Source organism: Macaca fascicularis, chromosome 8, assembly GCF_037993035.2.
Source record: "Macaca fascicularis isolate 582-1 chromosome 8, T2T-MFA8v1.1".
Lineage (NCBI taxonomy): Eukaryota > Metazoa > Chordata > Mammalia > Primates > Cercopithecidae > Macaca > Macaca fascicularis.
In genome coordinates this window covers 154,407,292-154,420,832 of record NC_088382.1, presented here as the reverse complement: position 1 = coordinate 154,420,832, position 13,541 = coordinate 154,407,292, and the positions used below count along the sequence as shown (strand labels likewise).

Sequence of the window (13,541 nt, the reverse complement as noted above, 5' to 3'; positions counted from 1 at the left end):
GGCAGTTGAAGAGGAAAGAGGCGCCTTGGGCATGGAGACCAATGGGGTGGCCCTGGTGGGAGGTGAGGGACCCAGGGGCCAGGGGCCACAGAGTCCCTGATAGAACTAAGCCCCTGAGACCTCAGTGTTGCTCAGGACTGTTGAGTTCCTTGGAGAATGAGAACTAAGGACTGAAGGTAGAAAAAATATCTGTAGGAAAAATAGGTATCTTGGGAATGTTTCCAGGTGGCTGTGGTTGATGATATCCACAGCAGGAGCCCGGAAGCAACATGTCAGAACCTTAGTCTTGTCACCCATTTGGGGAAAAAGTTATCTCCTAGTCACAAAGATAAAGTTGCCTTTTACCATTAGCCTAGTAAAGTCCACTGTGGTGGCAATGAGCGGTGAAGCCAGCTGGACTTCCTGGATCCAGTGGGAACTTGGAGAACTTATTCTGTCTTATAATGGGATTGTAAAATGCACTAATCAGCACTCTGTAGCTAGCTAGAGGTTTGTAAAATGCACCAGTCAGTGCTCTGTAGAGCTAGCTAGAGGTTTTTAAAATGGACCAATCAGCAGGACATGGGCGGGAACAAATAAGGGAATAAAAGTTGACCACCCCAGCCAGCAGGGGCAACCCACTGAGATCTTCTTCCCTGCTGTGGAAGCCTTGTTCTTTTCCTCTTCACAATAAATGTTGCTGCTACTCACTCTGGGTCCGTGCCATCTTTCAGAACTGTAACACCCACTGTGAAGGTCGGTGGCTCCATTTTTGAAGTCAGCAAGACCATGAACCCACTGGAAGGAACCAACTCTGGACACAGTAACAGTCGCTGCCATTCATGGAGCACCTGCCATGTGCCAGGTGGTGCTAAGTGCTCTGCGTGTGCCAGGTAAGGATTGACATCACCATTTCACAGGTAAGAAAACTGAGGTTAAACAAATTGTCTGTGATCCAGATCCATCTGTCCCACTCCAAAACCCTCTTTTTGCTCCCCCCAGGCTCTGACATTCGATGTGGCTGGCCATCGTAGGGACAGACAAGAGACTGTCTTTAAATGTGTTACTGAATAATTTGGGAGTCATTCTAAACTTCCATCAACTGTAAACTTACTGTCCCAAAGGGCATAGAATGAGATTTTAATTTCATGAGCAGAAACCTAATCATTCATTAGAGAAACACAGAGGAAACTGACATTCAGCTTGGACTCTAAGCCTTAGAGGAAAGAAAATGGAAAGACAAAGAACCAGTAATGTGCAGATACTGTCCAGGCATGTCCATTCCTCATGTTCTGGTTCCTGTTCCTCCAGCTTCCCTCAAACCTGTGCACAAACGGAGGTACAATCCCAGTGGCAACACCAGGGTTGCTGACAACTTTCGGGCACATGTTAAGAATCTAGCCTCCAGCAGGGCTCAATTTGTGCCCTGGCTTTCTGGTCTTCTATGTCCACTTCCTGGAATGTAGGGATCATCTCAGCATGAGGGAAGAATCAGGTATGAGAGCCTGCAGAGCCACTGTCCAGACTCTGGGCAGGTGAGTTTGCCTCTCAGTAACCTCCCTGCTGATCTCCCCAGTACAAGTGCGCTATGGCCCAGACCCTTGACCACAGCATTCAGCCATAACCAGTGTGGGTTCTTTTTTTGTTTTTGTTTTTTGTTTGTTTGTTTTTACCATAAAATCTCATGTGAAGGAAAAGGAGCCATGAGGGTAATCAAGAAGCCAGTTTATAGTCTGAGGAACAGGGCAGTGTAGCTGTGACACCTGGCTGACAGGTGAGGAGAAGAGCTATGCACACCATGGAGCACAGTACCTTTGTGGGCACAGGGAGCTGCCAGGTGCTTCGCAGACCACGTACCCAGATGGCCTTGAAGAGGAATTCTGAAACCCTCCTGGTTCAAAATATCCTACAACTCCCATGGCTCCAGGACTGAACACACTCCCCAGCAGAGCCTGGCCTTGCAGGATCCTGGTCCTGCCCCGGTCCTCAGTCACACTCCCAACCCCGTGGCATCTGAGAGAATCGGCCTCTTCCCAGCTCATCTGTGTTCCTTCTGCTATCATCTTGTCAATCCTTCAAGGCCCAGTTCTAATTCTTCATCCAAACCTTCCTAACTCCTCTTCCCCAATCAACCCTTCCCTTCACTGCAAGTCCTGTGGCACTTACGACCTTGTCAAGTGTCACCTGGCATCCAATGGTATGCACAACAGGACAAGTGGAAGAGAGTGAGCCAGACAGAAATCAGTGATGTACAGAAGCACCTGTTGGTGACAGCAGCTGCTGCGGCTCCCCTTTTGTGAATGTAAGGTCCGTTTTCCCTGTGAGGAGTAGAGAATTGTAGACAAGACTCAAGAGTCTACCCTCCCCTCCCTTTTGAACAAATTTTTTAGAGACCAGGAGGTCTCTATCACCAACTGGAGTTCAGTAGTGCAGTCATGGCTCACTGTAGTCTCAAACTCCTGGCTCAAGCGATCCTCCTGCCTCAGCCTCCCAAGTATCTGGAAATACACATGCAGGCCACCACACCCGACTAATTTTTAATTTTTTTTTTTTTTTGTAGAGACAGGGTCTCAATTTGTAGCCTAGGCTAGTCTTGAACTCCTGGCCTCAAGTGATCCTCCTGCCTCAGCCTCCAAAAGTGTTGGGATTACAGGCGTGAACCACCGTGCCCAGCCGCTCCCTTTTTTTTAAATTTATTTATTTATTTATTTATTTATTTATTTATTTATTTTAGACACAAGGCAACAGCTTGTTTCTTACACCCAGGACTAGGGGTGGAACCCTGGAGAGTATGTGGGTCTGGCTACTCTTCTCTGCACCTCAAGCCTTGGAAGACAGAGGGTCATCCCTGGCTCAGGTTGTGCCATTGTCTGATGACGAAGGAGGGGCAGATGGATGCATTTCATAGCTGTGTTCCTCTCAAAGCTTTCTTCCTTTCCCCTCAGACTGTGCCTAGAGGAAAAATCTAACCAGAAACTTTTTTTTTGAGACGAGTTTCACTCCGTCACCTAGGCTGGAGTGCAGTGGTGTGATCTCAGCTCACTGCAACCTCTGCTTCCTGGGTTCAAGCAATTCTCTTGATTCACTGGAGTAGCTGGGATTACAGGCGTACACCACCACGCCTGGCTGATTTTTGTATTTTTAGTAGAGACAGAGTTTCTCCATGTTGGCTGGACTGTTCTCAAGTGATCCACCTGCCTTGGCCTCCAAAAGTGCTGGGATTGTAGGCATAAGCCACTGCGCCCAGTCAGTCAGAAACTTTTCAACAGCTACTTTGTATAAGCAATGAACTATTCAGTTATATCTATGATTTGAAGTTCACAAAATCAATTGCTCTTACCATCAATGGCTTTATAATCCTTTGTGTTTCTACTTTAATGACATTATTGTATGCATCACTATTTCAATTCGAATTACCTTTGGGAGGTGTGAACTAGATATAAGTAATCTTTAACACATATATTTTTGGGACAGAGACTTGCTCTGTTGCCCAGGCCAGAGTACAGTGGTACAACCATGGCTCACTCCAGCCTCAACCTCCTGGGTTCAAATGATCCTTTCACCTCAGCCTCCCAAGTAGCTGGGATGGCAGGTACCCACCACCATACCTGGCTAACTTTATTTCTTTGTAGAGATGGGGTCTCACCATGTTGCCAGGCTGGTCTCAAAGTCCTGGCCTCAAGGGATCCATCTTGGTCTCTCAGAATGCTGGGATTACAGGCGGAAGCCACTGTGCCCAGCCTTGATTTCATTTCATAGTGAAAACTTCATTCTAAAGTCAAGGATTTTATTTTATCCTAAGCTGCTGAAGGCTTATGTTAAAATAATTTTATGTTTTCAGTGTAGCCAGTAGCTGCAATGGATTGCCTTCTGATGAAAATACAGATCCTACATATTGGTGTGGCTGACACTCATTCTACATGCTTTCAGATTTAAGAAACTTGGTGCAGAGGTATAGGAAGCTACCTCAGCTATTCTGTTTGGTTTCACGAAGACCTTGAGTCATTGCTCATCGTTGTTCAGGATAAAAAGGCAACTTTGGGGACCCAACACTAACTCTAATAGTTTTCCATTTTCCTGTGCATCCACTTTGGGGGTTGCATTTATCTGCCTCTCTGTGGGTCTGGTCTCTGCTTCTGGTTTCTGCATATTTGAGATCAGGCCACACCATGGATCCTGGTCTCCCCTAGCATTTCCAGTGGCATTCCCAGCCAGGAATAAGGCTTTGTCTCCATCTGACAATCCCAGTCTAAAGCAAGATTCCCTACAGAGCATGGCCACCCTGCGGCAAGCACCTGCTAGGGCAGTTTATTCAAAAGGGCAACAGCAGGAACCCACATTTTCACCTACTTCCCACAGTACACCAAAGCCTCTCATATCCATTATATTCTCTATGAATTATCTCATTGTAAATAATATGTGAGTTCCAACTAAATGTTTTTTCAACATTCATTACATCCATCAGGGTTCTCTCCAATAGGAACTCTCATGACATTGTATAATGAGCTACAATGAAACGCTTCCCACCTTTGTTGCATTCTTGGATGCTTTTCCCTCCTGTATGAATTGAGGGGTTCCTCTCCAGTAGAATTTGTGAGATAGTGACTGAGAAGCTAGCTCACCCTGAAAGCCTGCGCACATTCCTTTAACTTATATTCGCTCTCCATAGTGTGAATAACCTAATGTCTAGTAAGAGTTGAGCTCTGGCTGAAGCATTTCCCACATTCACTACATGCGTGTGGCTTCTCTACAGAATGTGTTCTATGGCAATGAATCAAGTGTGACATCTGAATGAAGCCTCTCCCACACATGACACACAAGTAAGTTTTCTCTCCAGTGTGTATTCTTTGATGATCAATCCGGTGTGATGTTTGAAGCCCCTTCCGCACTCATTGTATTTTTAGGGCTTCTCTCAAAAATGCATCCTTTGATTATGAATCATGTGTGATGGCTGACTGAAGCTTTTTCCACACTCTTTACATTCAAAAAGTTTCTCTCCTGTACGAATTCTCTGATATTGCCTGGGATTTGCTTTCGGATTAAAGGCTTTCCCACACTCAATACATTTATAGGGCTTCTCTCCAGTATGTATCAGTTGGTGTTTAATAAGGTTTGAATTCCCACTAAAAGCTGTGCCATATTCATTCCACCCATAGGGCTTTTCTCCAGTATGAATTATCTGAAGTTTAACAAGTTTTGATGTCTCCCTAAAGCCCTTGCCAAATTCACTACACACATAGTGTTTCTCTCCACCATAAATTTTCTTTTCCTTTTTTTTTTTTTGAGACGGAGTCTCACTGTCTCCCAGGCTGGAGTGCAGTGGCGTGATCTCTGCTCACTGCAAGCTCCGCCTCCCAGGTTCACGCCATTCTCCTGCCTCAGCCTCCCAAGTAGCTGGGACTACAGGCGCCCGCCACCATGCCTGGCTAATTTATTTTTGTATTTTTAGTAGAGAAGGGGTTTCACCGTGTTAGCCAGGATAGTCTCAATCTCCTGACCTTGTGATCTGCCCGCCTCAGCCACCCAAAGTGCTGGGATTACAGGCGTGAGCCACCGCGCCTGGCCTTTTTTTTTTTTAGATGGAATCTCACTCTGTCACGCAGGCTGGAGTGCAGTGCCGCAATCTCAGCTCACTGCAACCCCCGCCTCCCTAGTTCAAGCAATTCTTCTGCTTCAGCCTCCTGAGTAGCTGGGATTATGGGCATGCACCACCACACCCAGATAATTTTTGTATTTTTAGTAGAGATAGGGTTTCACCATCCACAGTGAATTTTCTGATGTTGTATAAGGCTTGAGTTGTGATTTTTTCCCCACATTCAATACATACACAAGGCTTCTCTGTAGTATGAATTATCTGATGCCAAGTAAGGTGTGAGTTCTTGCTGAAAGACTTCCCACACACATGACATCCATGGGGCTTTGACCCACTGGTAACTGCTTGATGTCCACTCAGACATGACTCACATGGAAAGCCTCAGCCACCCATCCTCCATCTACTGGCTCTCTCTTCTGGCCTGTCCCTCAGACGTACAACAGGTTTTGTGCCCAGAGACAAACTTTTCTCCAATTTATTACATTCCTGGTATTTGTCTGCTGCATTGATTTTCAAGTGGGAGCTGACCACTTGCCTCGAACCTCTCTTTTGGGGAAATAACTTCATCCTGGTTTTTTTTGTTTGTTTTTTGAGACGGAGTCTCGCTGTGTTGCCCAGCAGGCTGGAGTACAGTGGCGCAGTCTCGGCTCACTGCAAGCTCCACCTCCCGGGTTCTGGCTATTCTCCTGCCTCAGTCTCCTGAGTAGCTGGGACTACAGGCGCCCGCCACCACGCCCAGCTAATTTTTTGTATTTTTAGTAGAGACGGGGTTTCATGGTGTTAACCAGGATGGTCTCAATCTCCTGACCTCATGATCTGCCCACCTCAGCCTCCCAAAGTGCTGGGATTACAGGCGTGAGCCACCGCGCACGGCCATCCCGGTCTTTATTGTGAATTTTTTCCAGCAATATTCTGCTCCTGTCTCAATCCTGCAAGCTGATCGAAACTCAAACTCCTCTGGATTGCCTCTTGGGAAAATCTCCTGAGTTACTCCTTGTAATTGTTCTTCAGATTTTTCTGTTGGAGTTGATTGTTTATGCTTTGTCTTGACCTAAGAATCTGAAACAAAGAATGGAAATTAAAAGTTTCTCTGTGAAAGAAGAAACTGATTGAGCCAAAGCAAATTTCTGTGCAGCTCATATTTGCCAGCCTGAGTTGAGTTTTATTTTCCCTTCTGTTAATGACTTTATTCCATTTGTCTTGTATCACGCTTAGTTGTGTGTGTCCATCTCTCTCTGACTGGACTGAAATTCTGAGGGCAAATGCCTTCTCACACAGATACTTGCGGCACCTTGATGGCACAGTGCACAAAGCAGGAACTGACAACTAAAGAACTAGGGATTCATTCCAGCAGTGTTTGCCAGGTGCCTCCTGGGTGCCTGGCACTGCCTGAGGTACCAGGGACTTGGTGAATGAATGAAGTCCCTGTCCCTTAGCATTCTAATGTGGAGACCAACAATATGATAGGACATCAGGGCAGGGTAAATCATTCTTCCCCAAACTACGATGTTCTGCACAAACCAAAATGTACACTCCCTGAAGACAAGGACTTGGTTTTGCTTATACTTAACCCCAGCACCTAGAAGAATGCCTGCATGCAAGCAGCGTGCAAACTGTGGAAATAGGAGAGGGTGCTGGGGGCATGCTCCCATGTGAACACAATGTGGAGTTTTGTTTGTACTTTGACATGTAAGCGTTAATCAGCTCATCAGGGAAGCCTGGTCACCACTAGAAAATGGCTGTCCCACCTGAGTAGCTGCACAAGGAGTAGCACAATGGGCTTGCACTTCTCCTCAGAGGGAAGGTGGGGCCAGGACGGGAGCCAGAAGAGACAATCAGGGGTCTCTCAGCTGGCCATTCAAACTCCCCCCTCACAGCTCACATGCACAACACATCACGGCTTCCCCTGAGACACCTACCTCCTCACTCACCTGTGCAGGGAGGCCCTGGCAGAGCAATGACCCATGGCATTTTCCCCTGCTCCCGCTGGGAAATAACCCTGAGTGTGGACACTGAAAAACCTGTTTATCAAGAAGATAATGGTCAGTGCTGGAATATCTGAGCTGCCCCTGGCTGAGGGCCACAGAGGCTGCAAGAGGAGGGGGATCCAGAGGCGGTCTCGAGAAGAATGGGTGATGAGATCATTGGGCACTCCCTGCTGGGACATGGGTACTGGGGATGTACCATACCCATGGACTGGGGATGTTTGGTCTATGAGTCAAGAGAGCCCAAGGGACCAGTCACCTGGGGATGGGGAGCAGGGACCTGAAACCCACCATGTGATGCTTATCCAGAGCTGTTAGGGTGCAGTGGTTCTCTAGCATCACATCCTGGTGGAGTGCTCTCTGAGGGGGTCCCAGGTGCTGCCCCTCCTCCTGTGTGAGGTACATGGCCACCTCCTCAAACATCACTGTGCCCTAAAATCACAGGTGCTCACTGCCCAGAGAGCCTCACCCCTGCCCAAGGGCAGGCACACCTTGCAGCTTGGACTGAATTTCTAGCAAGAGGCTCTGTGTGCGTCTCCCTACTTTCCAGGCAGATGTTTAGGAAAAGAGCTAGGGGTAGGTTGGGCAGGGAAAGTGTGACTATGGAAACACAGAGCTCTCAAAACTGGGCTCTCCCCTCAGGGCCCTGCACCCTGCTCAGCTCTGTGGAAGGGGCAGCCAGTGGGTTGGGCCTGCATCTGGGGAGGGAGATTCTGTTCTCAGGGCCCCAAGGGTCTGCTGGGCAAGGGGCTCCAGGCTGAGGGGGAGAGGCCTTGGGCAGCAACTGTTCCCCAAAGGTCAGCTCACCTGGGGCTCAGCCACCATCGCTGGGCTCCTCCTGGGAAGGTTAGAGGCAGGGTGTCAAAAGGAAGACACAGAAGGGCAAGCCCATGCCCCGCAGACCTGTGTGCTGCAGCGGCCCCAGGTCACAAGCTGTCTTAGGAGGCTGGTGACCCTGCATTTCCTTCAGCATGAAGGGTACTTGCCCCCAAGACCTTCTCACCTGGGCTTAGTGCTGCTGCAGAGCCCTTGAATTCAGGTTCAAGGGTGATACTGTGCCTCTGCTGCTTGGAGTCTGGGGGATGTGACCTGACCCTGACCCTGCCTGGCAACACCTCCCCCTGGTACCCTCTCCCACCCCCAGAGTTCGGGTCCACTGCGGGCTCCCTCGGGTCTCCAGCTTGCCCTCCTCCCTAGGGCACCTCAAATCAATGCCTTGCAGGGGTGAGGCATGTTCAAGAGGGGCTGGAGTCATGCTGGAGGGGTGTGCATCCTCAGAGTTGCCAGCAGGAAGACCTATAGTTCAGGCCTGGAGAAAACCCTTTTGGTAGAGCTGGCAGCAGGCCCCAGGTTGGGAATGGCAAGGGATGGCGGCTCACCCCTCCACCTGCTCCCCTCCTCCTCAGCCGCCCCCACCCCTGCCTGAGGCCAGGGCACCTCCCACCCCCAATCACCACCCTGGCCCTTGGTCTCCCAGTCTCTGCCCGCCCCTGGCTCAGCCCACTGTGACTTGGGTTTGTAAATTGGCTTCCTCACCAGGCCCCTGGCCCATGGCCCTGTCCATCTTGAGGCCTCAGCTCTGCAGCCTCCTTGAACCCCTTCGAAAGAGGCCACCACAAAAGAAGCCACCATGGCATCGTGGTTGCGGGTGGAGGGGCATGGCCTGAGCTGGACCCAGGAAAGGTGGTCAGCAGGGGTCTGCCCCCAGCCGCTAGGGGACAGGCCATAATTGGTTGCATGTCACCTCAACGACCTCTGCCTCATGGACAGCAGAGACCACGACTCCACCCACTGGGGCATGAAGGACAGGGAGTGTTAATCTGTGTGGGCTCCAGGTTACACCCAGAACATGGAGTATAACACAGATAGATGGCCACACGTGGTCACAAGTCAGTGTCCTAAAGAGAAACAAAAAGCAGGGAAGCTATTCCAGATTAAAAGAGCCAGCGAGATGCGGTGGCTTAGGCCTGTAATCCTAGCACTTTGGGAGGCCAAGGCAGGTAGAGCCTTTGAGTCCAGGAGTTTGAGACTAGCCTGAGCAATATGGTGAGACTTGGTCTCTATAAAAAAATACAAAAAATTAGCTAGGCATGGTGGCACATTCTTGTAGTTCCAGCTACTCGGGAGGCTGAGGTGGGAGGATCACCTAAGCCTGGGAGGTTGAGGATGCAATAAGCCGTGATCGTGCCACTGCACTCCAGCCTTAGGGACAGAGTGAGACCTGGTTTCAAAAAAAAAAGGAAAAAAAAAAACAGGATCCTGAAGAGACACAATTAAATGCAACATGCAACTTTGATTTGATTAGCTTCTGAATTAGAGGGGAAAAACCCAGCTATGCAGATATTTTAGAGACAATTGGAGAAATTGGAGAAATAAGAGTTTTGTGACCATGGGATTGTTTGTTTGTTTGTTTTGAGACGGAGTCTTACTCCGTCGACAGGCTGGAGTGCAGTGGCGCAATCTTGGCTCACTGCAACCTCTGCCTCCTGATTCAAGTGATTCTCCTGCCTCAGCCTCCTGAGTAGCTGGGACTACAGGCGCATGCCAACACACCCAGCTAATTTTTAGTAGAGACGGGGTTTCACCATGTTGGCCAGGATGGCCTTAATCTCTTAACCTTGCGATCCGCCCGCCTCAGCCTCCCAAAGTGCTAGGATTACAGGCATGAGTCACCGTGCCAGGTGACCACGGGATTATTGTTAATTCTCTCAGGTGAAATAAAGTATTGCTATCATGTAAGAGAATGTCCTCACCTCTAGGAAATAGGCTGAGGTACCTAAGGGAAAGTGCCATGATGTCTACAAATTGCAGCGGACCCTGGAACAACACAGGTTTGAACTGCGAGGGTTAGTTATAATTGGATTTTCTTCCGCCTCAGTCACCCCTGAGATTGCAAGACCAATCCTCCTCTTCCTCCTCCTCCTCGGACTACTGAAGGTGAAGACAATGAGGATGACCCACTTTCACTTAATGAATATTAAATATATTATCTCTTCCTTGTGATTTTCTGAACACCATTTTCTTTTCTCCAGCTTATTTTAAGAATAGAGTAGCCGGGCACGGTGGCTCACGCCTGTAATCCCAGCACTTTGGGAGGCGGAGGCGGGTGGATCATGAGGTCAAGAGATCGAGACCACAGTGAAACCCCATCTCTACTAAAACAAAAAAATTAGCTGGGCACGGAGGCGGGTGCCTGTAGTCCCAGCTACTCAGGAGGCTGAGGCAGGAGAATGGCGTGAACCCGGGAGGCGGAGCTTGCAGTGAGCCGAGATGGTGCCACTGCACTCCAGCCTGGGCGACAGAGCAAGACTCCGTCTCAAAAAAAAAAAAAAAGAATAGAGTATATAATACATATAAAAATATGTTAATTGACTATATTATGCATAAGGCTTCCAGTCAACAGTAGGCTATTAGTAGTTAAATTTTAGGGGAGTCAAAAGTTATGCTTTAATTTTCAACTGCACAGGGGTCACTGCCCCAACCCCTGTATTATTCAAGGGTCAACGGTATTTTCAAATTACTTTTCAGCAACAAAAAGTAAATATATTCAAAGATACAGCCAGTGTGGCAAAATGTCAACGACTGTAGAATCTAAATGAAGGGTTTATGATGTTCATAATACTTTTTTGTGGATTTGAACATTCTCAAAATCACGAGCAGTGTGGAAAGTAAAAAGCTCCTCTTCAAAGTTTCTACTTCAAATCAGAAATGTTATTGGTATTTTCTCCCCAAGCTAGTTCTGTTCAAGCTCCTTATTTTATAGTGATAACTCTGTTAAGCTTTATATAGCAAATGTAACGGAATAAGCATACAGTATGCCTGTATACTCTGACTTCAGTATTTGTATTAGACATGTTCACAGGTATGTAGTACATTCTGTGTCCTTTTACCTTAACCAAAATATTCGTGCTGGACATGCCCAGACATGTCCCAGCTTGCAGCCTATGCCCCTTCCTTATTTGGAAATGTTATTACTGTTCTAAAGTCCTTTCATAAGCAACTTCCTCTTTTCCTTTGTTCCTCATTGACTTTACCTATTTAGGAAGTTTTAAATTGTTAGCCAATCAAATTCAGCCTAGAATGTGAGGTTCAACTCCAGCCAATGGAGACAGGACACAGCAGTAGGGGCCTCATGCATTAGGGATAAATATTCCTGTCTCCCTTTGTTCGGTGTACTCTCGTGGCGAGACTGCTGGCAAGCAGTACCATTTCTGCAGAAAGTAAAGTTGCCTTGCTGAGAGAACTTTTTGTCTAAATGCTGACTCGTCCTTGCGACACCAGGGAATAAGCATTTATTTCTAAGAAGTAGCAATAGAAGACACCACTCTGGCTTCCTACAGAGGGCAGTGTGGAGGCAGGAGAGGACAGGGGAGGAAACCTGTGGTCCAGGGTCCAGTGGCCTTTTCCTATCTTAGTGCTCCACGTTCGCTAAGTCGGAGGTACCACCTGTCATCACCACCCCATGGCCATTCATGCTTGAGAGGAGAGTCCTGCACAGACAGAGCCAGGCTCTGCTCCACATTTCCCTCTTTAGGCTATTCCCTGGCCCCCACCACCCCCAGCACGCTTCGGGCCCAAGAGCCGTGCAAGGACAGCAGGGCGGCTTCCAGATATCTTGTAGGGCATTGGACGTGAGAAGAGCTGAGAGAGGAGCCCTGGGTGACCCTTGAGTGGAATCAATGAATGAACGAATGATTTCCTCTCACCTCCTCGAGTTTACTTTATATTGGTGGATCGTCTCAGGAAGACTCCAAAAGTGACTGCCACCACTCAGCTTTCTGGCAGTACAAGTGGGGAAAACGCAGGGCTGGAGGATGAGGCCAGAGGTGGGAGTCTCGCTTGTCCCTGGACCCTCCCTTTCTCACTTTCACCAGACAAAATGGCGGACCCCGCCCAGAAACCACGTCCCCACCTTAGAGGACACAGCCCCGAGACAACTCCGCTCGTCCTGCACTAACCTCACCCGAAAGCACGTCATTCACCCTTCACATATCCTGCTCCAGGAACACTCTCCTCACCCTTCACAGACCCGCACCACCGGCAACATGGCTCTCACTCTTCACAGACCCTCAAGCCGGGAAAACGCCCCTCACCCTTCACCAGCCCCTCATGCCGGAAAAACTCTCATCCTTCACAAACACCCCCACCCCAGGAACACGCCCCTCACCCTTCACAGACCCTCATTCCGGGAACGCGCCCCTCACCCTTCACAGACCTGCACCAGCGGCAACACGGCTCTCACTCTTCACAGACCCTCAAGCCGGGAAAACGCCCCTCACCCTTCACCAGCCCCTCATGCCAGAAAAACTCTCATCCTTCACAAACACCCCCACCCCAGGAACACGCCCTCACCCTTCACAGACCCTCACTCGGGGAACAAGCTCCTCAGCCTACACAGACCTGCACCCCATGACCACACCTCTCACCCCACCCAGGGACACGCCCCTTGTCCTTTATAGACTCCGCCCCGCGACCGCACATCCTTCAGAGACCCGGCCTCGCCCCTGCATCCCTTGTAGATCCCGCCCTGTGACCACACCCCTCGCCCTTCATAGGCACCGGCCCGCCACCGTCACCTTTTATTGGCCCCGCTCCGTGACCACGCCCCCGCACCCTTGATAGACTCCACCCCCGAAGACCCTTCGCAGGAGCACAGTGACCCCGCCTCCACAGGGTCCGCTCCGCCACCCTGACCCTTCCGTGTCGCTCGCGGGGCCCCACCCCTGTCCGCCTGCTCCAGTGCCCATGGGGAAGCCTGGTGCCAGGGGCCACCAGTCAGACCAACTCATCGCCCGACTGGTGGGACGAGCACAGGTCGGCAGGTCACAGGCCGGAAGTGAGGCTCGCCCGGCCGCTCTAGGACGCGGGAAGACCGAGGCCTCGGTGATTCCCCTCCCCCCGGCCTGGCTCCCTCAGGAGAAGGCGCAGCTAAGCGAGGACCCGACATCGCGGTCGTACCCGCCTTCTTTTCTGGCCCGGAGTAC

General features: G+C 49.6%; 1 protein-coding gene and 1 long non-coding RNA gene across 30 annotated transcripts in view; one reads left to right on the top strand and one right to left on the bottom strand.

The window, feature by feature from the left end:
• Nucleotides 1–6,677, top strand: part of ZNF251 (zinc finger protein 251) — a 50,688-nt gene extending 44,011 nt beyond the window's left edge. For 4 of the 6 annotated variants that reach the window (XM_073999859.1, XM_073999858.1, XM_015455416.4 and 1 more), the window contains 2 exons: nt 714–872; nt 982–1,211. In XM_073999859.1, the coding sequence (XP_073855960.1) occupies nt 714–721 (8 nt within the window). In that variant the 3' untranslated portion in view covers nt 722–872; nt 982–1,211. Of the gene's footprint in view, nt 1–713; nt 873–981; nt 1,212–4,732 lie in introns of those variants that run through there. The other 2 variants (XM_015455415.3, XM_065519900.1) reach the window with 2 other exon arrangements.
• Nucleotides 6,017–12,986, bottom strand: LOC102138197 (uncharacterized). 24 transcript variants are annotated; one of them, XR_012416847.1, is made up of 6 exons: nt 12,773–12,979; nt 12,264–12,364; nt 10,311–10,374; nt 8,365–8,395; nt 7,504–7,593; nt 6,439–6,631 (listed from the first exon to the last, which is right to left on the bottom strand). It is a non-coding gene; the product is annotated as an uncharacterized lncRNA (long non-coding RNA). The 24 variants fall into 24 exon arrangements; XR_012416857.1 differs by having other exon boundaries at nt 12,264–12,335; XR_012416845.1 differs by lacking the exon at nt 12,773–12,979 and adding an exon at nt 7,849–7,989 and having other exon boundaries at nt 12,264–12,766.
• Between the last annotated feature and the right edge of the window lie 555 nt (nt 12,987–13,541).